Genomic DNA, 25,780 nt, shown 5'->3' with positions numbered 1-25,780 from the left:
TAGTGCTAACTTTTCTGAGATTTACGTACATTGAACTGACTTGCAGGCTGGCTACGACAGGGGATAAGATGAGCAATAACATATGATGTATAAAGGCACACCTGTATAATGGTAAAGTGTTGATTGCAGTTGATATTTTTTTAAATTTCTGGATTAAACAACATAAAACAATTTGACATACTGTACATCCAAAACTGAAGTCTGAACATATGAAACTGTTTTGCTTACTTTAATGAAAATTCTACATTATCACTTGCACCTTCTAAACTTGAGTTATAATTTTTCAACTCAATCTATAAATTGCAATGATCAAAGTTAACTTATTCACTTCTGATGTGGTTATCAATCTTAGTAATGTCTAACAGTGAGTCTTTAAGAACAAATTTTGTATGTCATCATTTAGAGTTCTATTTGTGCCAATGAGCCCGAATGGGCCTTGTATATAAGTATATTCCTTACATAACATGCTACACGTTCCTGGATTCTGTAGAGGCCAATTATTCATTGATTAAAGGATTGTACAACAAAAAATGAACTGTTTCTGAGAATTTATCTGTAATTTTACAATAACTTACAATTGGACATTTAATATCCAACAACATATTGTACAATTGTCAGTATAAATTACAATTGGAAGCAAATTTTAATGAATGGCATAGTATATAAACACATATATTTAAGTTCCATAAGTTCCGTGATATTTATTTTCATAATACCTTTAACAACTTTTGACTCCGTTTGTCAATGTAATTAAGCCATTTCATTTGTTTTCATATAATATATTATGCTTTTGACTTTAACCAACATTTGCTATTTATTCAATTAATTTTTTATTTTTATGTTATACCTTGAGCCCGCAATCTACCAACAAAACACGTGACAAAACAGAGAATCCACGCGATTGTTTATACATAACGTGGAATTGTAGTGAAAGTGAAATTCGATTTGGCGATTTCACAATTTTAGGTCTCTGACGAAGGTGATTATGGCCTAGCGTTTATGAACTGGCCAACTGTAGGCAATGGATGACAGTAGAACAATTGTCGTTTTAAATCCTCCATCAGGAGTAGGTGAAAATGAATTCACCACTCAATTTCAGGAGAAAAGTAATGGTGGAGGTGACGTTGATCAGGTTAAACTGGAGAAAGGTGTTGCTTTTGTAATCTTTCACTCTTCGGAAGGTTTGTGTTGACAAATAAATTTATCGAAAGTAAAACTTTATATCAATTATTTAGTGCAGTATGTTTTCTGCCTTTCATAATTGAGCTCAATCATCTGACATTTCATAGTGCACTAACGCAATTCTATTTTGTGAACTTTCGTTTTCACTTATTCACTCTGAACGTTTTTAAGAGCGATTGAACGGTTCCCAGCTTGTGTTTCATTTATGTTAGTTCAAAGTTTGACATGCTGTATCTCTATACAATTTGTAATTCTTGTATCAATAACTCTAGAGTAAAGAAGACTGAAAATAAATGGTACAAAGCCTGACAATCCACTAGCTTCCTTCATATCACAACTGTATTTTTTTCATAGATTCTGTAAAAGTCTTAAATCATCCTCAAAAACAAATAATTAAGGGTTGTGAACTTGATGTTCGGTCATACAGTTCATGGTTGAAAACTACTCAGGTATTTATATTTTATGGTTAAATTTTTTTACCAAACTATATGGTCTGTGAGCACGAGTTATGCAAACTGTGCTATACATCGTAAGTATGATTGCTTTCATTTAGGAAAATGAAAACAGTGCCTCTGGCAACAGTGACGACGTTGATTCAGTTCCTACAAAGGATGACGAGGATAAAGCCACGATCTATGTCAGCGGTCTTAAAGAGTCAACGAATGATGAAACGATCGCACTATTATTTGAAAATAAACGAAGAACTGGTGGAGGCGAACTTCGTGATGGGAAAGAAGGATTTGAGCGATTGTCACCAACCGTAGCTCGTTTGACTTACGTTTCCTCAAAAGGTAGTAGATATAAACTCAAAGGATAAAAAATTATATCAATATGTGCTTGTTTGTGGTATTTTATATGTTGCTTGAACGAATCTCCTTAGACGCTGAAAACGTGTTGAAAAAGGCCAAAGAAACACCTCTTGTACACGAAGGGAGTCCGCTTCAAGTGACCGCTGACTACGTACCCACCGAGGACCGAAGTATATTGATGTTGACAAATCTCAGTCCTGATATCAACGTGGAGACATTGAAGAACTTTGTTGAATCAAAGAAGAATACAGTTGTCTTGAAGATTTTTCTTGGAAAACACGAAAAAGCTGTTGTTATTCTTGAAGAGGAAATGAAAGGTATTTGTGGGTCGATGATCAAAGATTACAGTACACTTCAATGATTTTAATAGTTTGCACTTTATTTTTGGCTTGATTGAATACTTGTACCACGTCATGGAATATTGAGTAAATTGTGAATGATTTCTAGATGAAGATGATTATAAAGAAAAAAACAGCTCCAAAAATTTGACATTAGGAGGGCGTTCAGTGTCTTTGAAATTTGCTCCACTGACCAAGGGGATAAGAGTGAAGAAAATACCAAAAACCACAACTAAAGATGATGTCAAATACAAATTTTTAAATCATAGAATTGGTGGAGGTGAAGTGATCAATATGGATTATGATCAAAATAACGGAACTGCCGAACTTTTTTTTGAAAGTTCATCTGGTATGTCAACTTTCTTTTTGTAACCGTCTTTACTTTAAAAGGATTTAATTTTTGATTAATTATTGAATTAGCTTTGTAGTATAGCAACTTTAAATGTGAACCTCATGCGTCATGATCTATAGATACTTAAAAAAACCCTGTGATTTGGTATTGCTCAACTTTCGTTTCATATGAAAATTGACATAATGGGCTGAACTTGAATTGAAATTTCATTTTAGTTGTTTCCAACTTGGTGAAGAAAGATCATGTCATTAAGGAGACATCTTTAACTGTGCTGCCTTTATATGATGACTTTGAAGAATTGGATGAAGATGAAAGTAAAATAAAAGAATTTCATGGCGACGTCTATGCTGACGGTGACGTCATCAAACATGTATTGTTTCATGACGATATGTCTCAGTTTGATTTAAAGTCAATGAAATACGATGAAACCAAGTCGACTGTTCATTTTACAAAGGATGTTGAAGATCCCAAAGATGGAGAACATCTTGCTTCAAGGTTGCAAATATTTGTCGATTCATTTGCTAAGGAAACTTTAACGATTCCTACATTTGTATTTGATCAAGTAAAGCAGGATGTTCTTGAAAATGGAGATGAATCTGAGATCGAGGTTAAATTTGAAAAGTCCGGCATTGTTCTTATCGGACGCAAAATCGATGTCAGCACAAAAAAGAAAGATATTCAAAAACTGGTTGATGAACTCACAGCTGCCTCCAAGAAGGATTCCCTTGATATTGAGATAAAAGATAAAGAGAAGTTTAATTTTTTCATTGCCATTGGATATTTCAAAGAACTGTTGGTCGAGTTTCCAGATGTGGAAATTCCTGGTATTGGAGGGAGTACCTGTAAATTGACTGTCCTTGGGTCAGCTGAAAGTGTGAAAAACATGAAGATGAGAGTTCTTGAGGATCTTGATAAAATACACGTTATTAAGATCAAATTGAGTGATCATCAACTCTATTTCTTAAAACGAACCGACTGCCAAGTAGCCAATGAAGCATTAAAAAAAGACAAGGTAATGTTAATTGTTAAAGAGATTGACGACCGTGTTGGCGCTAAACGTTTACAGCCTCAGTTGATGTTCTTGAACGAGCCTGGTAATAATGAGGTAAAGTTAAATAAATACGAAATTGTCTTTTATAAAAATTATACCGCAGTTAACTTATCAGTGAATATCGCGTAACACTTTCGTTTTCACTATCACTAATTAACATATCTAAATATGGTGTAAACATGCTTCTTCAGGCAGCTCACTTTATAAGAAATTTTTTTACTAACTTAAGCTTGATTAGGTGCGTCATTCATGGATGTTGTTATCATACATATAGTTGTATATAGTGCGTGAATATTTTTAATGTCGGTGTCTTGACAAATTAGGAAGAACGAGTTGTTGAAATCATAAAATCGAAAACGTCAGAAAAGTTAGTAAAGATTGATGAAGAAACTGGAAAATTTTTGGCAGAGTCCGACCATTTATCGACGTTTATAAAAGAGCAATTGAATAACAAGAAGGTTTTGATATGCACTGAACAAGCAAATCCAGATAACATCTCGATTATTTGTGAGGAATCTAAGATGAAGGATGCCGAACAAGATTTGAGAAATTTAATTGCCGAAAATGAAATTGACAACGTCGTCTTTAAACCAGTGATATCCGCAAAAGTTCGTTTCCTACAAGAACATCGTTGGGACAAAATCATGAACAAAATGCAAATATTGAAAAACGAAGGAGTTGGTGTTGAAAAAACTGCCGATGCAAGTTCACTTAGAGTGAAGGGAACTCCAAAAGGAAAAAAGAAAATGATAGAATATCTTGATAAGAAGGCAGGGGGAATTAATTCAAAGGTTCGTATTTCTGGTTTTTTTCTTTCGAGCAACTCTTGATTTTCTTTATTTCGGACAGTTTTGGTTTGTTAATTGATCTTGTCAAAAGATAATTACAAGCTTTTGTATTTGTGACCTCAATGGATCGCAGTGACGTAGAATACGTGATCTTTTCGGTCGCTTTTATGTGGTCGAACATATAGATTTTGAAATAATTTTTCCGAAAAAGGCTGTAGATGTAATGTTTGGGTTTCTTCATTTCTGTGAGTATTTAGTTACCTTTAGACCACATGTCCTTGCATTGTAATTCATAAAATTCTGTTAAATGGATTATAGTTAGGTATTAACTAAATCGTGATCCACATGATCTAGTGTGGTTATGTACGTGGCCAATCACTTATCACTTAAAGGTCTTGATCTATTAAAATTTGTGGGAATTATTAAAATAATGTCTTTCCTTCACATTTTAGACCTTCCCACTTTCCGAACCGGGAATGAAGAAACAAATGAGTTTGGATGCAACAAATGCCATCATTAGTGGAATTGAAAAAAATCATAACTGTGTGATTGAGAAAATTATGGCTCACGATCTTGACGAAGCCAAAGATGATTTCGCTGTTGCTGAGGATGATCATAAGCCGGATGGGAAATCAGCAATGAATCTTCCATTCGATTCTATGTCTTACGTTAATGATAAAGTTGTAATAATGACTTCCGGTCAAAGAATCACCATAGCTGTTGGTGACATTGCAAAAGAAAAGGTAAGCTGGCCAGAATGTTGTCAATTTACAGTCTTGTTGGAAGCGGGTAAGAGAAATGAGCAGACTGCAGACCCTGGGATTTTTACTCTCCCTCACTTAATGGTGCTTGCTGCTGATGGACTTGTATTATCCTCTGTAAAATATGTAGTGCATAAATTATACATGTTGTCTCCAGGTTGATGTTATTGTCAATAGTACAAATGAAAAAATGGCTTTAAATATGAATCCTGTTGGAAAGGCTTTACTTAAAGTTGCCGGGGACGACATTTTGGAGGAATGCAAGAAAATTGGTGAAATTCAAGTTGGAGGTGTTGTGGTAACTGGAGGTGGAAAACTCAACTGTAAAAGTGTTTATCATGTTCGTTTATCTGAATGGCAACAGGGCAATGGAGCCAAGGTAAACAGAGGAAATTAGATGATCTTAGTTGACATGCTTTGGAGAAAACAGCAAGCATCATGTTTTAAAATGAGTACTACGAGTAAAATTGAATGATTTGTATTTCATTCTTCTATAATGCATTTTCTGACAACACATTTGTTTATTTGGGCTTTCGATCTGCAGCGGTTACAACATTGTAAGTCTTAATTGTAACTTTGTATAGTGACGTAGCAAACTCGACTGTCGTGGGTCTGATATATATTGTGCTGTATTATGTTCTTTTCAAGTCAATTGTTTTTTACGGGTTATATAGGAAAATGGTGCCCCTCTCCTTTATCGAGCTTGCCACCCTACTGTTGTAACTTTGTTTGTTACCCTATTCATTTATTCCCTTTCACTCGTAGACTGCAGGTTGGCAGGCTACATTCATGCGTCTTCAATCATATAATTTTTTACATACGCAGGTTCTCAGGTCTATAGTAAAGAATTGTGTCACGAAAAGCGAAAGCCAAAACTTCCATTCGATTGCATTTCCCGCCATTGGAACTGGAAACTTGAAATTCCCACGGTCGGAGGTTGTTAAAATCTTTTTTGAAGAAGTCACTTCTTATTTTACTGTGAATCCTCAATCGAAAGTTAATAATGTTCGATTCGTGGCGTACGGTGGAGATAAAGAAACCGTTGATGCATTCTTAGGTTTGTTAAATATTGACGTAGTTATTTAAAGCGAACTTAAGTCTAACATTAATGGTGTTTCATTCGATGCAATAATAAGTAAGACCACCAGGCATAGCCTTGGCAACACACTTAAAATATTTTTTGTTGTATTCAGGTGCTGTGGAAGAGATGAAGCCTATTTTATCAGCAACTAAAACAAATATTCCATCACACGATCTGGGTTTTCCTGGCCAATCACAATCTGAATTTGTACAATCCTTTACACCAAGTAGCGCAACAACAAGTGAAAACCCAGACGGTAGCCTAGAGGTAAAGTTTCCAAAACAAACACCTCGAGTTGAAATCGTCTGCGCTGACATCAGCCAAGAAACCACTCAATTGATAATGCACGTGACTAATGAAAACTTCTCGTTGCAAGGGGGGGTCGCCAAGGCTTTGGTCAAAGCTGGTGGTGATAAAATCGAAGAGGAATGCAAAGCCCTTGGAACAGCCTCTGTTTTCAACACAGTATACTGGTGCTGGAAAGTTGTTAGTTAATCAAATTGCTCATGTTATAGGCCCCGGGAAACCCAGCTATCAAGATCTGAAGAAATGTCTCGACAATTTTTCGATGATTTGTCAGGAAAAGGCATTACAGATGTATCCTTTTCTGCCATCGGTGCCGGTGCAATGGGTTTCTCGGAAAGGGAATCTGTGACTTTGATATTCGATAATATAAGCCGAATGGCCCTTAGCAAAAATCCAACTCTGAATTTGGTTCGCATCGTGATATTTGAGAAGGGAAAGTTTGATCAATTTAAAGATGCAACGAAAACATATTTTTCATCTGAACCAGACGCAAGACGCAATCCAAAAAAAAGTTCTAAAAGTTTTAATGTTTTTCGTTCGAAGAAATTTGGTAAATCAAAGATTAAGGTAAAGGATCCTGAAGCGAGTAGTTTGTCAGTCAAGATATTTTCCGATGACATGAAGTATGTAGAAAGTGCTTGGTCAGACTTTTTAAAGAGCATGGAAGAGAAGCTCACGGAGCATACCATTCGTAATGAAACTATCAAAAAATTTGGCGAGAGTGAAAAGAAAAAAATTCGTGAAGTAGAGCGTAACTTTGATGTCACAATTAAGGTAGACTTCACCAAAGGAGAGGCCTGTATTAATGGTCATGTTTCAGATATCCCTGAAATTACCGACGCATTGGGCAATATGTTTAAAGAAATTGAAGAAAAAGAAAACAGCAAAGGTAGGATCATTTTAAGTGCGGAAACTGTGCGTTAGAAGAGTAAATTTCAATTCTTGCTCAAGTGCAATGGGGGAATTTCGACGCATTAAAATTTAGTGGTATATTTTTTTGAGAAATATGAACGAGTGGGTTGAATGAGTTGAACGCTTTGATCTTGCACTTTTTTTCAAGCTATTTCGAATGAATTAATCTTTTTTCTTCACACTACATCTTCAATATTGAACTTTTAAATGTTTCGTTTGGTTTTGTAGTTCCTCACTATTGGGAAACACCTCCAGACGATAATGTATATCATGCCTTCGAACTTCAACCTAAGAGTGATGAATATATGAATGTGAAAAACGCATTTGACAAGACCGCAAGTAACGAAATAGTGAAGATTGAAAGAATACAAAACCAGCGTATATATGAGCTGTATAACGTAAAACGTAAGGCTATGAAAGAAAAATATGGTGACGCAGACTTTGCAGATAAAGAGAAACAACTCTTTCATGGTACTTCGAAGGATAACGTTGAAAAAATTAATGCAGGTGGACTGAACAGAAGCTTTGCTGGAATACATGGTATTGTTCTTGGGATGTTTAATTTCTATTTTTTATCTTTTTTTCATTGAATTAACTCCAATGTTTTTTATGTTTTCGTTGGTTATTTTTTAAATCTATAGCCACAGCTTTTGGTAAAGGTGTTTATTTTGCACGAGATGCCAGCTATTCCCTTAACGAAAAATTTTCTCCAAAAGATGCAAATGGGTTACGTTATGTGTACTACGCTAGAGTTTTGGTTGGTGACTACGCTAAGGGTGATTCAACCATGTTGGTTCCACCATCAAAAAACACCGCAGATCCAAACGAAACCTATGATTCTGTCGTCAACGACACCAAAGATCCTTCAATATTTGTAATGTTTAAAGATTACCAGTATTATACTGAATATCTTATTACTTTTAAGTAACTTAAGTCAATTATATTAAGATGCACGAAATTTTTCTTCTTTCGATCATGTATTTATTCAAAATGTCTCAATGAGCAATTGCATGTAAAGTAGGGATCATAATAAAATGTCCAACATAATCAATAAGTTATTTTTTAGTAGAAATGAAAAATTCATTGCACCAAAAGCTGTTTAGTAACAGTAATTATTGAATTATCGTATTTACGTTTAATCAATGCACTTATCATAAAGGTTGACTAAACTGGGATTTAGTCCCACCAATAAATTTCCTGCACATGATATATTGATTCTAATGTATTTTAGTGCCACTGACTTTTTTCAACGTTTTTTGCCTATATTCAAACATTCACTTAGAGAAGTATTTGTATTGTGTTTTATATTTTCTGCGCTTCTTACTTCGACTATGTATATTCCAATTATAAAATTGCTCAAGTGTTGAGATTTTTACAGTGTTGTTTTTTCGTGTGATTTTCTCTGTTGATGCAAAAAGCTTTTTTCATTTGTTTAAACGTGCAAACGATAGGCATTTCTTGATACGCGTTCTGATTAGAAGTTTTCAAGGACTTTACTAATTCCGAAATTTCAAACTTTTCAGAGGGATGCTTACCAAACTTAAAAACGCTCCGCGTATTCTAACAGACTTTTGGATATTCTTCAAAAATAAACTTAGTGGTGTCTTATTTTTTGTGATAAGTTGCAGTCAGAGGATTAGCACTATAACGTAGATTTTGATTCGGGCTTTATGTAGAAATTGGAATCTTTCGTAGGCCGAGGAAGATTTTTGACACTTGAACGATAGCGGCAGTCCTCATCTTATTGTGTTTGAACTTTGGTGTTGCTTGCTTGTAAATTGTAATGGCCTAAAGTTGCCATAGGAAATCAATGAATGACATAATGATAGTAAGTTGTCACCGCGTCACCATCATTTCCACAACACAACATGCACGCCGTGCGGACCTGCTTTTTAAATCTGTAAGTCGCACGTTTTCGGTTAGCACTATTTTCCACCCAGCAAACCGCCCTTTACTTTACACAATCGTTAATAAATTAAAGATGGCGGCTAATGGGAAAGAAGCAAAAGCTAAAAGGAAACCATGCATGCACCGGTGCTAGGTCGTTTTGAGATGGCGAGTAATTTTATATTTTTATAATACAGTTTTTAATATCAACATATGAAAATATTTACAGATAAATGTTGCAGTATAAATTTTCATGCAACCACCTTAAGTTATAAACTTATAATCCAGACTGGAAAATATGTCGTTTTTCGACGATTGTGTAAAATATTATATAAAATATTATATTGTGTAAAATATTAGATTGTGTAAAATATTATATTGTGTAAAATATTATATTTCAAATAAAGGGCGGTTTGCTGGGTGGAAAATAGTGCTAACCCACGTTTTCACGAGACAGCCAGCGGTTAATTGGTAAAATGCACGCGCAATGAGCAATTAGTAAATTGGCGGAAAATGGCCGAAAACGTGAATCATAAACGAAGATTTGTATAAATGGAAGTTCTGCTTGGTGCGCGCTTTTTGCCTGCTAATATTATTTGAATCCTCACATATTCAATGATATAAGAGGATGATGTCTTGCAGAGTGTATTTTGGCAGATTACCGGAGGCCCTGACACAAGATGAATTTGAAAAGCTCATAGCTGAGTATGGTAAGGCGAGAAACATTGAATGGAAGTCTGGCTTTGCCTATGTTGATGACAAGCACGGTTCTGATGCATCAAAAACTGTTCAAAATCTCAATGGGAAAAAGGTTGGCGGGAACAATATTCTTGTTGAGCTGGCACAAAACGGTGCTGGAGGGTATGCAGTTGCTGGGGCAATGTAATTACACAATACACAAGAAGCTCTTAATATGAAGAAATAAAAAGTCACATGCACTAGAAGGTGTCAAATCAGAAATTATTTATACCAACCACCATAGCTTTATAAATATTGTAAAGTTATTCCTTTGACTTTCACACATTTTAGCAGACTTGGATGCATTTAACCTCATTTGAATAGAGAAGTAAGATGACTGAACTTCTAAAGGAAGGCAAGAGTAGCTACTAGTTTCAATTTTAAATTCAACTGTCAAAATTTTACATAGAAATGTAATTTTATTCCATTTTGTAAAAATGTAATTTTATTTCATTTTGTAAAAATGTAATTTTATTAGACAAGTAAACTTTCCTCTGTATGTAAGTTTGTCTTTGATGCAATAGCACTTGTTGAATCTACTTTCAATTATAACGATGAGATCATGCTATTAGAATGGCACAGCCACTAATTTGGTTATACTGTGAAAATATTTTGTTCTGTCATTGCAAGCACAAACAATTAATAGATTTCTAAAGAAATCGATAATGCAAACTTATCTGAGATTTACGTATGTAGAATGGCCTGACTTGCAGGCTGGTTAAGATAGGGGATAAGATGAGCAATAACATATGATATATAATGGTACACCTGTATAATGGTAAAGTGTTGATTGCAGTTGATATTTATTTAAATTTCTGTATTAAACATCAACATAAAACAATTTGACATACTGTACATCCAAAATTGAAGTCTGAACATATGAAACTGTTTTGCACTTCCTTAATGAAAATTCTACATCATAACTTGCACCTTCTAAACTTGAGTTATAGTTTTTCAACTCAATCTATAAATTGTAATGATCAAAGTTAACTTATTCACTTCTGATGTGGTTATCATTCTTAGTAATGTCTAATAGTGAGTCTTCAATAATAAAATTTTGTATGTCATCATTTGGAGTTCTATTTGTGTCAAAGAGCCCAAATGGGCCTTGTATATAAGTATATTCCTTACATAACATGCTACACTGTCCTGGATTCTATAGAAGCCCATTATTCATTGATTAAAGGATCATTCAACAAAAGATGAACTGTTTCTGAGAATTTATCTGTAATTTTACAATAACTTACAATTGGACATTTAATATCCAACAACATATTGTAAAATTTAAATGAAGATATGATCTTGTTGATTGTGGACAATCAGCCTCAGGACCAAAAATCAGGTGCCTCAAAGGGATTCGAACCCATGACCTCTGCGGTGGTCTTTTTTTTTTCAGGTCCTGAGACGATTGCTTAAATTGTCCAGCAAAGTGCGAAGATCATATCTTCATTTAATTTCAAACACCGCACTGCATAAAAAAACATATTGTAAAATTGTTAGTATAAATTACAATTGGAAGCAAATTTTAATGAATGACATAATATATAAACACATATATTTAACTTCCATAAGTTCCGTGATATTTATTTTCATAATACCTTTAACAACCTTTGACTCCGTTTCTCAATGTAATTAAGCCATTTCATTTGTTTTCGTATAATATATTATGCTATTGAGTTTAACCAACATTTGCTATTTACTTTTATTCAATTATTTTATTATTTTTATGTTATACCTTGAGCCCGCAATCTACTAACAAAATACGTGATTTGGCGATTTCACAATCTTAGGTCTCTGACAGAGGTGATTATGGCCTAGCGTTTATGAATTGGCCAACTGTACGCAATGGATTTCAGTAGAACAATTGTCGTTTTAAATCCTCCATCAGGAGTAGGTGAAAATGAATTCACGATTCACTTTCAGAAGAAAGAGAATGGTGGAGGTGACGTTGATGAGGTTAAACTGGAGAAAGGTGTTGCTTTTGTAATCTTCGACTCTTCGAAAGGTTTGTGTTGACAAATAAATTTATGGGAAGTAAAACTTTATATCAATTATTTAGTGCAGTATCTTTTCGGCCTTTTATAATTGAGCTCAATCATCTGACATTTGATACTACACTAATGCAATTGTATTTTGTGAACTTCCGTTTTCACTCATTCACTCTGAACGTTTAAAGAGCTATTGAACGGTCCCCCAGCTTGTGTTTCTTTTATCTTAATTCAAAGTTTGACATGCTGTATGTCTATACAATTAGTAATTCTTGTATCAATTACTACAGAGTAAAGATGACTGAAAATAAATGGTACAAAGCCTGACAATCAACTAGCGTCCTTCATATCAATACTGTATTTTTTTCATAGATTCCGTGAAAGTCTTAAATCATCCTCAAAAACAAAGAATTAAGGGTTGTGAACTTGATGTTCGGTCATACAGTTCATGGTTGAAAACTACTCAGGTATTTATATTTTCTGGTTAAATTTTTTTACTAAACTATATGGTCTGTGAGCACGAGTTATGCAAACTGTTCTAAGTATGGTTGCTTTCGTTTAGGAAAGTGAAAACAGTGCCTCTGGCAACAATGACGACGTTGATTCAGTTCCTACAAAAGATGACGAGGATAAAGCCACGATCTATGTCAGCGGTCTTAAAGAGTCAACGATTGATGAAACGATCATACTATTTTTTGAAAATAAACGAAGAACTGGTGGAGGTGAACTTCGTGATGGGAAAGAAGGATTTGAGCGATTGTCACCAACCGTCGCTCGTTTAACTTACGCTTCCTCAAAAGGTAATGTGGAAACTCAAATGATGAAAAGGAATTGAAAAAAATAATTTTTAAGAAACGTATTTCGTTTGAACGAATCTCCTTAGACGCTGAAAACGTGTTGAAAAAGGCCAAAGAAACACCTTTTGTACACGAAGGGAGACCGCTTCAAGTAACCGCTGACTACGTACCCACCGAGGACCGAAGTATATTGATGGTGACAAATCTCAGTCCTGATATCAACGTGGAAACATTGAAGAACTTTGTTGAATCAATGAAGAATACAGTTGTCTTGAAGATTTTTCTTGGAAAACACGGAAAAGCTGTTGTTGTCCTTGAAGAGGAAATGAAAGGTATTTGTGGTCGATTGTTACGTGCGTGGTCCCGAAAGAATAACTATTAATTTTGGTTCTATTTCCACACGCAACAAAGATAGTGTGAACCAGTTATATTTCTCAAACAATTTATTAATCAACGCGTAAATATAAAAAGTAGATAAGTGTCTTAATAATAATATCAATAAGTATGAGCAAAACTTATCTCCTCTGTCTGAGTACAACCGCGAGTCTTTATTCTTGAGCGTTCGTGAGTCCAACAATGACTCACAATAGTTTTCCAATAGATTAAAGCACAGAAGCCAAAAGATAGTTATGGCACAGAAGCCAAGATAGTTGTCTGGTAGATTGTAGCTCGTTAAACTACTTCGGTAGGCTATGCCTCCTAAGTTTCTCCTCGTAGCTTGTGCTCGTAGGTTGTACCCAGTGGTCTAAACTACTGATATATATATAATATCTAATGGGAAGTATTGTGGTTTTGTGACCTACATCCCATACGCAATACAGTATGTTACAGCAAGATGCAGTTAACCACAATAACAACAAATGCGGTTGCGGTTCTAAAGTGTTTACGCATGTAAGCAAGCTTCTAGCGCATGCAAGGAAGCTTCTAGATAACGTTCTAATTAATTATATATGAAATTATAATTTGATATAAAAATGATATTACATGATAGTAGTTGCTATCATGTAACATCGATGATCAAAGATTACAGTACACATCAATGATTTTAATAGTTTGCACTTTATTTTTGCCTTGATTGAATACTTGTACCACGTCATGGATTATTGAATTAATTTTGTATGTTTTCTAGATGAAGATGATGATAAAGAAAAAAACATCTCCAAAAGTTTGACATTAGGAGGGCGTTCAGTGTCTTTGAAATTTGCTCCACTGACCAAGGGGATAAGAGTGAAGAAAATACCAAAAACCACAACTAAAGATGATGTCAAATACAAATTTTTAAATCATAGATTTGGTGGAGGTGAAGTCACTAATATGGATTATGATCAAAATAACGGAATTGCCAAACTTTTTTTTGAAAGTTCGTCTGGTATGTCAACTTTCTTTTTGTAACCGTCTTTACTTTAAAAGGATTTAATTTTTGATTAATTATTGAATTAACTTTGTAGTATACCAACTTTAGATGTGAACCTCATGCGTCATGATCTATAAATACTTAAAAAGACCCTGTGATTTGGTTTTGCTCAACTTGCGTTTCATATGAAAATTGACATAATGGGGCTGAACTCTAATTGAAATTTCATTTTAGTTGTTTCCAACTTGGTGAAGAAAGATTATGTCATTAAGGAGACATTATTAACTGTGCTGCCTTTATATGATGACTTTGAAGAATTAGATGAACCTGAAAACAAAATAACAGAATTTCATGGCGACATCCTTTGTGAAAGCGACGTCGTTGACTATATGATTCGTCATCACAGTATGTCTCAGTTTGATTTAAAGTCAGTGACATACGATGAAACCATGTCGACTTTTCATTTTACAAAGGATGTTGAAGATCCTAAGGAAGGGGAAGATCTAAGTAATAGGTTAAAAGTATACGTTAATTCTTTTGGAAAGGAAACGTTGGTTATTCACACAACTGTTTTCGATCAAGTGAAGCTGAAGGTTATTGAAAACAAAGTTGACTCAGAAATCGAGGTAAGATTTGAGAAGCCAAACGTTGTTCTTTTTGGACGCAAGAAAGAAATCACGATGAAAAAGAAAGACATCGAAAAATTGGTCGATGAGCTCACATCTGCCGCCAAGATGGAATCCGTTTCGGAGGTTCTTGAAAACAAAGTTGACTCAGTAGACGGTATAAATATATATAAAATCTGCAGCGGTTGCAACATTGTAAGTCTAATTGTAACTTTGTATAGTGACGTAGCAAACTTGACTGTTGTGGGTTTAATATATATACATAGGCATGCTCTGCTGTATTATGTTCTTTTCAAGTCAATTGTTTTCCACTGGTTATATAGGAAAATGGTGCCCCTCTCCTTTATCGAGCTTGCCACGCTACTGTAGTAACTTTGTTTGGTACCCTATTCATTTATTCTTTTCACTTTTAGCTCAAATGCAGGTTTCTTGAATCCTATAAGTTTGCCCATACGCAGGTTCTCAGGTTTCTAAGAAAGAATTGTATCGCGAAAAGCGAAAGCCAAAACTTCCATTCGATTGCATTTCCCGCCATTGGAACGGGAAATTTGAAATTCACACGGTCGGAGGTTGTTAAAGTCTTTTTTGAAGCAGTCACTTCTTATTTTACTGTGAATCCTCAATCGAAAGTTAATAATGTTCGATTCGTGGCGTACGGTGGAGATATAAAAACCGTTGATGCATTCTTTGGTTAGTTAAATAATGATGTAGTTTTTTAAAGCGAACCTTAAGTCAAACATTGATGGTGTTTCATTAGATGCAATAATAAGTAAGACCACCAGGCATTGCCTTGGCAACACACTTACAGTATTTTTTGTTGTATTCAGGTGCTGTGGAAGAGATGAAGCCTATTTTATCAGCAACTAAAACAAATATTTCATCACACGATCTGGGTTTTCCTGGCCAATCACAATCTACATTTCTAGAATCCTTTACACCACGTAGCGCAACAACAAGTGAAAACCCAGACGGTAGCCTAGAAGTAAAGTTTCCAAAGGTAAAGGATCCTGAAGCTAGTGGTTTGTCTGTCAAGATACTTTTCGATGACATGAAGCTTGTTGAAAGTGCTTGGTCAGACTTTTTAAAGAGAATGGAAGAAAATATCATAGAGCATACCATTCGTAATGAAACTATCAAAAAAATTGGCGAGAGTGAAAAGAAAAAAATTTCTGAAGTAGAGCGTAACTTTGATGTCACAATTAAGGTAGACTTCACGAAAGGAAAGGCCTGTATTAATGGTCATTTTTTAGATATCCCTGCAATTGTCGACGCATTACGCAATATGCTTAAAAAAATTGAAGAAAAAGAAAACAGCAAAGGTAGGATCATTTTAAGTGCGGAAACTGTGCGTTAGAAAAGTAAATTTCAATTCTTGCTCAAGTGCAATGGGGGAATTTCGACGTATTAAATTTAGTGGTATATTTTTTTGAGAAATAGGAACGAGTGGGTTGAATGAGTTGAATGCTTTGATCTTGCACTTTTTTTAAGCTATTTCGAATGAATTAATCTTTTTTTCACACTGCATCTTCAATATTGCATATTTAAATGTTTCGTTTGTTTTTGTAGTTCCTGACTATTGGGAAACCCCTCCGGACGATAATGTATATTTTGCCTTCGAACTTCAACCTAAGAGTGATGAATATATAAAGGTAAAAAACGCATTTGACAAGACTACAAGCAACGAAATAGTGAAGATTGAAAGAATACAAAACCAGGGTTTGTACGAATTGTATAATGTAAAACGTAAGGCTATGAAAGAAAAATATGGCGACGCAGACTTTGCAGATAAAGAGAAATATCTCTTTCATGGTACTTCGAAGGATAATGTTGAAAAAATTAATTCAGGTGGACTGAACAGAAGCTTTGCTGGAAAAAATGGTAATGTTCTTATGTTTTTTTTTATCTTTGTGAGTTGACTCCACTGTTTTTTTTTATGTTTTCGTTGGTTATTTTTTAAATCTATAGCCACCGTTTTTGGTAAAGGTATTTATTTTGCACGAGATGCCAGCTATTCCATTAACGAAAAATATTCTTCAAAAGATGCAAATGGATTACGTTATGTGTACTACGCTAGAGTTTTGGTTGGTGACTACGCTAAGGGTGATTCAACCATGTTGGTTCCACCATCAAAAAACACCGCAGATCCAAACGAAACCTATGATTCTGTCGTCAATGACACCAAAGATCCTTCAATATTTGTCATGTTTAAGGATTACCAGTATTATACTGAATATCTTATTACTTTTAAGTAACTTAAGTCAATTATTTTAAGATGGACAAAATTTTTCTTCTTTTGATTATGTATTCATTCAAAATGTCTCAATGAACAATTGCCTGTGAAGTAGGGATCATAATAAAATGTCCAATATAATCAATCAGTTATTTTTTAGTAGAAATGAAAAATTCATTGCACAAAAAGCTGTTTAGTAACAGTAATTATTGAATTATTGTATTTACGTTTAATCAATGCACTTATCATAAAGGTTGACTAAGCTGGGATTTAGTCCCACCAATAAGTTTCCTGCACATGATTTATTGATTCTGATGTATTTTAGTTCCACTGACTTTGCTCAACGTTTTTTGCCTATATTCAAACATTCACTTAGAGAAGTATTTGTATTGTGTTTTATATTTTCTGCGCTTCTTACTTCGACAATGTATATTGCAATTATAAAAATGCTCAAGTGTTGAGATTTTTTACAGTGTTGTTTTTTCGAGTGATTTTCTCTGTTAATTGAAAAAGCTTTTTTCATCTGTTTAAACGTGCATAAGATAGGCATTTCTTGATACGCGTTCTGATTAGAAGTTTTGAAGGACCTTTCTAATTCCGAAGTTACAAATTTTTCAGAGAAATGCTTACCAAACATAAAAACGCTCCGCGTATTCTAGCAGACTTTTGGATATTCTTCAAAAATAAACTTAGTGGTGTCTTAATTTTTTGTGATAAGTTTCAGTCAGAGGATTAGCACTATAACGTAGATTTTGATTCGGGCTTTATGTGGAAATTGGAATCTTTCGGAGGCCGAGGAAGATTGTTGAGACTTGAACGATCGCGGCAGTCCTCATCTTATTGTGTTTGAACTTTGGTGTTGCTTGCATGTAAATTTTAATAGCCTAAAGTTGCCTTAGGAAATCAATGAATGACATAATGATAGTAAGTTGTCACCGCGTCACCATCATTTCCACAACACAACATGAACGCCATGCGGACCCGCTTTTTCAAATCTGTAAGTCGCACTTTTTCATTAGACAGCCAGCGGACGATTGGTAAAATGCACGCGCAATGAAGCAATTAGTAAATTGGCTGAAAATGGCCGAAAACGTGCATTATAAACGAAGATTTGTATCAATGAAAGTTCTGCTTGGTGCGCGCTTTTTGCCTGCTAATATTATTTGAATCCTCACATGTTCAATGATATAAGCGGATGATGTCTTACAGAGTGTATTTTAGCAGATTACTGGAGGCCTTGACAAAAGTTGAATTTGAAAAGCTCATAGCTGTGTTTGGTATTAAAGGCGAAAAACATTGAATGGAAGTCTGGCTTTGCCTATGTTGATTACAAGCAAGGTTCTGATGCATCAAAAACTGTTCAAAATCTCAATGGGAAAGAGTTTGGCAGGAACAATATTCTTGTTGAGCTGGCACAAAACGGTGCAGGAGGGTATGCAGTTGCTAGGGCCATGTAATTACACAATACTCAAAGAAGGTCTTAGTATGAAGAAATAAAAAGTCACATGCACTAGAAGGTGTCAAATCAGAAATTATACACACCAACCACCATAGCTTTATAAATATTGGAATGTTATTCTGTTGACTTTCACACATTTTAGCAGACTTGGATGCATCCATTTAACCTCATTTGAATAGAAAAGTAAGATGACTGAACTTCTAAAGGAAGGCAAGAGTAGCTATTAGTTTCAATTTTAAATTCAATTGTCAAAATTTTACATAGAAATGTAATTTTATTCCATTTATTTTACGAAAATGTAATTTTATTCCATTCTGTAAAAATGTAATTTTATTCCATTCCATAAAAATGTAATTTTATTCCATTCTGTAAAAATGTAATTTTATTAAATACGTAATCTCCCCTAGACTGAACTTCTAAAGGAAGGCAAGAGTAGCTACTACAACTTCAATTTTAAATTCAATGGTCAAAATTTTACTTAGAAATGTAATTTTATTCCATTCTGTAAAAATGTAATTTTATTCCATTCTGTAAAAATGTAATGTTATTCCATTCTGTAAAAATGGAATTTTAATCCAAACTTATTAATCCTTGTTAGACAAGTAAACTTTCCTTTGTATGTAAGTTTGTCTTTGATGCAATAGCACTTGTTGAATCTACTTTCAATTATAACAATGAGATCATGCTAGTTGAATGGCACGATCATTGGCATGGCCACCTACAAATTTGGTTATACTGTGCAAATATTTTGTTCTGTCATTGCAAGTACAAACAATACATTTTTAAAGAAGTTGATAATGCTAACTTATCTAAGATTTACGTACATTGGCTGGCTATGACAGGGGATAAGATGAGCAATAACATATGATATATAATGATACACCTGTATAATGGTAAAGTGTTGATTGCAGTTGATATTTATTTAAATTTCTGGATTAAACATCAACATAAAACAATTTGACATACTGTACATCCAAAACTGAAGTCTGAACATATGAAACTGTTTTGCACTTCCTTAATGAAAATTCTACATCATAACTTGCACTTCCTTAATGAAAATTCTACATGATAACTTGCACCTTCTAAACTTGAGTTATAGTTTTTCAACTCAATCTATAAATTGTAATGATCAAAGTTAACTTATTCATTTCTGATGTGGTTATCAGTCTTAGTAATGTCTAACAGTGAGTCTTTAAGAACAAAATTTTGTATGTCATCATTTGGAGTTCTATTTGTGTCAATGAGCCCAAATGGGCCTTGTATATAAGTATACTCCTTACATAACATGCTACACATTCCTGTGAAATTGTTGTATTCTGTAGAGGCCAATTATTCATTGATTAAAGGATTGTACAGCAAAAAATGAACTGTTTCTGAGAATTTCTCTGTAATTTTACAATAACTTACAATTGGACATTTAATATCCAACAAAATATTGTACAATTGTTAGTATAAATTACAATTGGAAGCAAATTTTAATCAATGGCAAAATATATAAACATATATTTAAGTTCTATAAGTTCTGTCATATTTATGTTCATAATACCTTTAACAACCTTTGACTCTGTTTCTCAATGTAACTAAGCCATTTCATTTGTTTTCATATAATATATTATGCTGTTGACTTTAACCAACATTTGCTATTTACTTTTATTCAATTATTTTTTTTATGTTATACCTCGAGCCCGCAATCTAACAACCAAACACGTGACAAAACACAACACAAAATCCACATGATTGTTTATACTTTTCGTGGAATTGTAGTGAAAGTGAAATTAGACTTGGCGATTTCACAATTTTAGGTCTCTGACAGAGGTGATTATGGCCTAGCGTTTATGAATTGGTCAACTGTACGCAATGGGTGACAGTAGAACAATTGTCGTTTTAAATCCTCCATCAGGAGTAGGTGAAGATGAATTCACGATCCACTTTCAGAAGAAAAAGAATGCTGGAGGTGACGTTGATGAGGTTAAACTGGAGAAGGGTGTTGCTTTTGTAATGTTCGACTCTTCGGAAGGTTTGTGTTGACAAATAAATTTATCGAAAGTAAAACTTTATATCAATTATTTAGTGCAGTATCTTTTCGGCCTTTTATAGTTGAGCTCAATCATCTGACATTTGATACTACACTAATGCAATTGTATTTTGTGAACTTTCGTTTTCACTTATTCACTCTGAACGTTTTAAGAGCGATTGAACGGTCCCCAGCTTGTGTTTCTTTTATCTTAATTCAAAGTTTGACATGCTGTATGTCTATACAATTTGTAATTCTTTTATCAATTACTACAGAGTAAAGATGACTGAAAATAAATGGTAGAAAGCCTGACAATCAACTAGCTTCCTTCATATCACAACTGTATTATTTTTATAGATGCTGTAAAAGTCTTAAATCATCCTCAAAAACAAATAATTAAGGGTTGTGAACTTGATGTTCGGTCATACAGTTCATGGTTGAAAACTACTCAGGTATTTATATTTTATGGTTAATTTTTTTACCAAACTATATGGTCTGTGAACACGAGTTATGCAAACTGTGCTATTCATCGTAAGTATGATTGCTTTCGTTTAGGAAAGTGAAAACAGTGCCTCATGCAACAATGACGACGTTGATTCAGTTTCAACAGAAGATGATAAGCAGAAAGCCACGATCTATGTCAGTGGTCTTAAAGAGTCCTGCACTGAGGAATTGATCACGTTATTGTTTGAAAATGAAAAAAAGTGTGGTGGAGGCGATCTTCGTGATGGAAAAGAAGGATTTGAGCGATTGTCACCAACCGTCGCTCGTTTAACTTACGTTTCCCCAAAAGGTAATGTGGAAAATCAAATGATGAAAAGGAATTAAAAAATTAATTTTTAAGAAACGTATTTCGTTTGAACGAATCTCCTTAGACGCTGAAAACGTGCTAAAAAGGGCGAAAGAAAAGTTCCTTGTACTCAATGGGTGTCCTGTACAAGTTACCGCTGACTATATACCCACCGAGGACCGAAGTATATTGATGGTCACAAATCTCAGTCCTGATACAAACGTGGAAACGTTGAAGAACTTCGTTGAAATAAAGAAACAAACAGATGTGATTAAAATCGTTCTTGGAAAACATGGAAAAGCTGTTATCATACTTCAAGAAGAGATTAAAGGTATTTTTAGGTTGACGAGAAAATATTAAATCAAACTTCGACGACTTTCTTGCTTGCGCTTAATTTTTTACGTGGGGTGAAGAGGCGTACCTCGTGATTTGTTGTTATAATTGATTTCTAGGTGATTCCAAGGAAGAAAACAATTCCCAAAATCTAAAGTTTGGAGAACGTCTGGTGTCTTTGAAATTTGCTCCACTGAGCACAGGGATAAGTGTCAAGAAAATACCAAAAAATGCCAAAAGCGAAGATGTCGAATATAAATTTTCTAATCCTAAAACTGGTGGAGGTGAAGTCATTAATATGGAGTTTGACAAAAATAGCGGAATTGCCAAACTTTTTTTTAAAAGTTCGTCAGGTATTTGATCTTTCTTCTGGGAAACGGTCTTGGTAATGGATGTTAATTTTTCACGAAATATATTGGAAAAGCTTATATACAAAATCAAACTTTATGGATCATCATCTGAAAAGACCACGTTGTTCAGTGTTGTTTGAACTTACGTATTTCATTTTAGTTGTTTCAAACTTGGTGAAGAAAGACCATGACATCATGGAGACACGTTTAACAGTGATACCGTTATATGAAGATTTTGAAGAATTGGACGAACCTGAAAACAAAATAACAGAATTTCATGGCGACATCCTTTGTGAAAGCAACATCGCTGGCTGTATGATTCGTCATCACTATATGTCTCAGTTTGATTTAAAGTCAGTGACATACGATGAAACCACGTCGACTTTTCAATTTACAAAGGATGTTGAAGATCCTAAGGATGGAGAAGATCTAAGTAAAAGGTTAAAAGTATACGTTAATTCTTTTGGAAAGGAAACGTTGGTAATTCCCACAGTTGTTTTCGATCAAGTGAAGCTGAAGGTTCTTGAAAACAAAGTTGACTCAGAAATCGAGGTAAGATTTGAGAAGCCAAACGTTGTTCTTTTTGGACGCAAGAAAGAAATCACGATGAAAAAGAAAGACATCGAAATATTGGTCGATGATCTCACATCTGCCGTTAAGACGGAATCCGTCAAAATTACGGTAAGATATAAAAATGTTTAATAATAGAAATCATATTTGAAGACTGTTCTGGTAATTTTCGTGTGGTTATTTTTACCTAATTATATCGTCTATGAACACGAGTTTTGCAAACTGCACAGTTTATTACATGTACTCCTGGAGTCGAATTATTCACTTTACCGCGCAGTTTATCTTATGCGTAATTGATTCCAACAAAAGGAAAATGCAAAACATTGCCTTGGGCAACAATGACGACATTGATTCATTTCAGGCAGAAGATGATGAAGACAAAGCCACAATTTATGTTAGTGGTTTTAAAGAGTCCTGCACCAAAGACTCGATTACATTATTTTTTGAAAACAAACGAAGATGTGGTGGAGGTGGACTTCGTGAGGGAAAAAAAGGATTTACGCGATTGTCTCCAACCGTAGCTCGGTTGACTTTCGTTTCCTCAAAAGGTAATAGATATAAACTCAAAGGATAAAAAATTATATCAATATGTGATTGTTTGTGGTAATGTATATGTTGCTTGAACGAATCTCCTTAGACGCTGAAAACGTGTTGAAAAAGGCCGAAGAAACACCCCTTGTACACGAAGGGAGTCCGCTTCAAGTGACCGCTGACTATATACCCACCGAGGATCGAAGTATATTGATTGTCACAAATCTCAGTCCTGATATCAACGTGGAGACATTGAAGAACTGTGTTGAATCAAAGAAGAATACAATTGTCTTTAAGATATTTCTTGGAAAACATGGAAAAGCTGTTGTTATCCTTAAAAAGGAAATTAAAGGTATTTGTGGGTCGATGATCAAAGATTACAGTACACTTCAATGATTTTAATAGTTTGCACTTTATTTTTGGCTTAATTGAATACTTGTACCCATTGAGTTCTATAATAACTGGAGGGGAAACGTCAACAAAATTAGTATAAATTATTTGGTCAAAAACATGATTTTGGTGGTCAAATCAGATGAAATAAAATTTTGATGATTTGACCACCACAATAGTATAGAAAATATCAAAACTTTTATTTTCCTAACATAAACACTTTTAAAATTTATTTATTAAATTGCCAACTTACGCTGAATTTTCATCCTATTAGTTTAATTTTGTTTTAACACGATACTGTGTCTGTACTGTGTTTTCACGCAATGCTGAAGATTATTTTCACATGATATGCTGTCGGTATCGTAAACTTGTTTTCGTTCATACAAACAGTATTAGAAATCAGGAGGAGGAATATTGAAAAATTTTAAAGTGAAGTTTGAAAAAATCATTAATGTTTTTGACCACGAGGTTTGAGGTCTTATAGAGCTCAATAGCCACTGATTATTGCGTAAATTTTGTTTGATTTTTAGATGTAGATCATTATAAAGAAAAAAACAGCTCCAAAAATTTGATACTGGGAGGGCGTTTAGTGTCTTTCAAATTTGCTCCACTGACCAAGGAAATAAAGGTGAAGAAAATACCAAAAAATGCCAATAGCGAGGATGTCAAGTATAAATTTTCTAATCGAAATACTGGTGGAGATGAAGTCACTAATATGGAGTTTGACCAAAACAACGGAATTGCGAAAATTTGTTTGATAAGTTCATCAGGTATTTGAACGTTTTTCTTGGCAACTGTTTTTTCTTTAAAAGGATGTTATTTTTTTCATAAAATATTGGAATAGCAAGCAGAGCTGAATTTAGGGGAGCCTTGACTAGAGTGGATTGCGGTAAGGGTGCTAATTTCCCAACAAAATACTAACATACCAAACATTTAGCAAAAGCAATTTTAAATAGTATTTGATAGAGCACACTTCCATAAATCAACTAATCACATCAAAAAGATATAAGAATTTAACGTTTACATATCGAAAATAATCAAAACTAGAATAATGAACATTGATAGGCTGCAAACTTTAATTTTGAATTGAAATTTCATTTTAGTTGTTTCAAACTGGTGAAGAAAGATCATGTCATTAAGGACACGTCTTTAACTGTGCTGCCTTTATATGAAGATTTTGAAGAATTGGATGAACCTGAAAGTAAAATAAAAGAATTTCATGGCGACATCTATGCTGACAGTGACGTCATCAACCATGTATTGTTTCATGACGATTTGTTACAGTTTGATTTAAAGTCAATGAAATACGATGAAACCAAGTCGACTGTTCATTTTACAAAGGATGTTAAAGATCCCAAAGATGGAGAACATCTTACTACAAGGTTGAAAATATTTGTCGATTCATTTGAAAGGAAACTTTAACGATTCCTACATTTGTTTTGATCAAGTAAAGCAGGATGTTCTTGAAAATAGAGATGAATCTGAGATCGAGGTTAAATTTGAAAAGTCCGGCATTGTTCTTATCGGACGCAAAATCGATGTCAAAATAAAAAGAAAGATATTCAAAACTGGTTGATGAACTCACAGCTGCCGCCAAGAAGGATTCCCTTGATATTGAGATAAAAGATAAAGAAAAGTTTAATTTTTCATTGCCATTGGATATTTCAAAGACCTGTTGATCGAGTTTCCAGATGTGGAAATTCCTGGTATTGAAGGAGTACCGAAGTAAATTGACTGTTCTTGGGACAGCTGAAGGCATTAAAAACGTGAAGTTGAGAGTTTTTGAGGATCTTGATAAAATACACGTTATTAAAATCGAGATGAGTGATCATCAAATTGATTTCTTAAAACGCACAGAATGTAAGATAGCCAACGAAGCCTTAAAAAAAGACAAGATAATGTTGATTCTTAAAGAGATTGACGACCGTGTTGGCGCTAAAGGTTTGCAGCCTCAGTTGATGTTCTTGAAGAAGCCTGGTAACGTGGAGGTAAAGTTAAATAAATACGAAATTGTCTTCTATAAAAATTATACCGCAGTTAACTTATCAGTGAATATCGCGTAACACTTTCGTTTTCACTATCACTAATTAACATATCTAAATATGGTGTAAACATACTTCTTCAGGCAGCTCACTCCTTTATA

General features: G+C 34.2%; 3 protein-coding genes across 6 annotated transcripts in view; all 3 read left to right on the top strand.

Annotated features, from left to right (window-relative positions):
* Nucleotides 1-25,780, top strand: part of LOC124433278 — a 51,651-nt gene that overhangs the window by 21,044 nt on the left and 4,827 nt on the right. The window contains exons 10-12 of the mRNA XM_046983039.1: nucleotides 2,439-2,678; nucleotides 2,897-3,786; nucleotides 4,056-4,523. Of these exons, the coding sequence (XP_046838995.1) occupies nucleotides 2,439-2,678; nucleotides 2,897-3,786; nucleotides 4,056-4,523 (1,598 nt within the window). The remainder of the gene's footprint in view (nucleotides 1-2,438; nucleotides 2,679-2,896; nucleotides 3,787-4,055; nucleotides 4,524-25,780) is intronic.
* LOC124449563 (protein mono-ADP-ribosyltransferase PARP9-like) lies at nucleotides 851-24,655 on the top strand. 4 transcript variants are annotated; one of them, XM_047000507.1, is made up of 11 exons: nucleotides 851-966; nucleotides 11,996-12,210; nucleotides 12,566-12,660; nucleotides 12,756-12,993; nucleotides 13,077-13,322; nucleotides 14,120-14,359; nucleotides 14,579-15,165; nucleotides 15,384-15,660; nucleotides 15,798-16,289; nucleotides 16,537-16,848; nucleotides 16,936-17,670. In XM_047000507.1, exons 2-11 carry the CDS (start codon nucleotides 12,051-12,053, stop codon nucleotides 17,220-17,222), a joined length of 2,934 nt encoding a protein of 977 aa, XP_046856463.1. In that variant the 5' UTR covers nucleotides 851-966; nucleotides 11,996-12,050; the 3' UTR covers nucleotides 17,223-17,670. The 4 variants fall into 4 exon arrangements, with proteins under 4 accessions (XP_046856463.1, XP_046856466.1, XP_046856480.1 ...); XM_047000510.1 differs by lacking the exon at nucleotides 851-966 and adding an exon at nucleotides 9,967-10,278; XM_047000524.1 differs by lacking the exons at nucleotides 851-966; nucleotides 15,384-15,660; nucleotides 15,798-16,289; nucleotides 16,537-16,848; nucleotides 16,936-17,670 and adding exons at nucleotides 22,807-22,827; nucleotides 23,078-23,264; nucleotides 23,354-23,599; nucleotides 24,168-24,655 and having other exon boundaries at nucleotides 11,925-12,210; nucleotides 14,579-15,078.
* Nucleotides 6,817-8,954, top strand: LOC124449636 (protein mono-ADP-ribosyltransferase PARP14-like). Its single transcript, XM_047000589.1, has 3 exons — nucleotides 6,817-7,557; nucleotides 7,809-8,120; nucleotides 8,222-8,954. Exons 1-3 carry the CDS (start codon nucleotides 6,912-6,914, stop codon nucleotides 8,506-8,508), a joined length of 1,245 nt encoding a protein of 414 aa, XP_046856545.1. The 5' UTR covers nucleotides 6,817-6,911; the 3' UTR covers nucleotides 8,509-8,954.

Source organism: Xenia sp. Carnegie-2017, unplaced genomic scaffold, assembly GCF_021976095.1.
Source record: "Xenia sp. Carnegie-2017 unplaced genomic scaffold, XeniaSp_v1 HiC_scaffold_13, whole genome shotgun sequence".
Classification (NCBI taxonomy): Eukaryota; Metazoa; Cnidaria; class Anthozoa; order Malacalcyonacea; family Xeniidae; genus Xenia; species Xenia sp. Carnegie-2017.
This window is presented reverse-complemented; position numbering and strand designations above follow the sequence as displayed.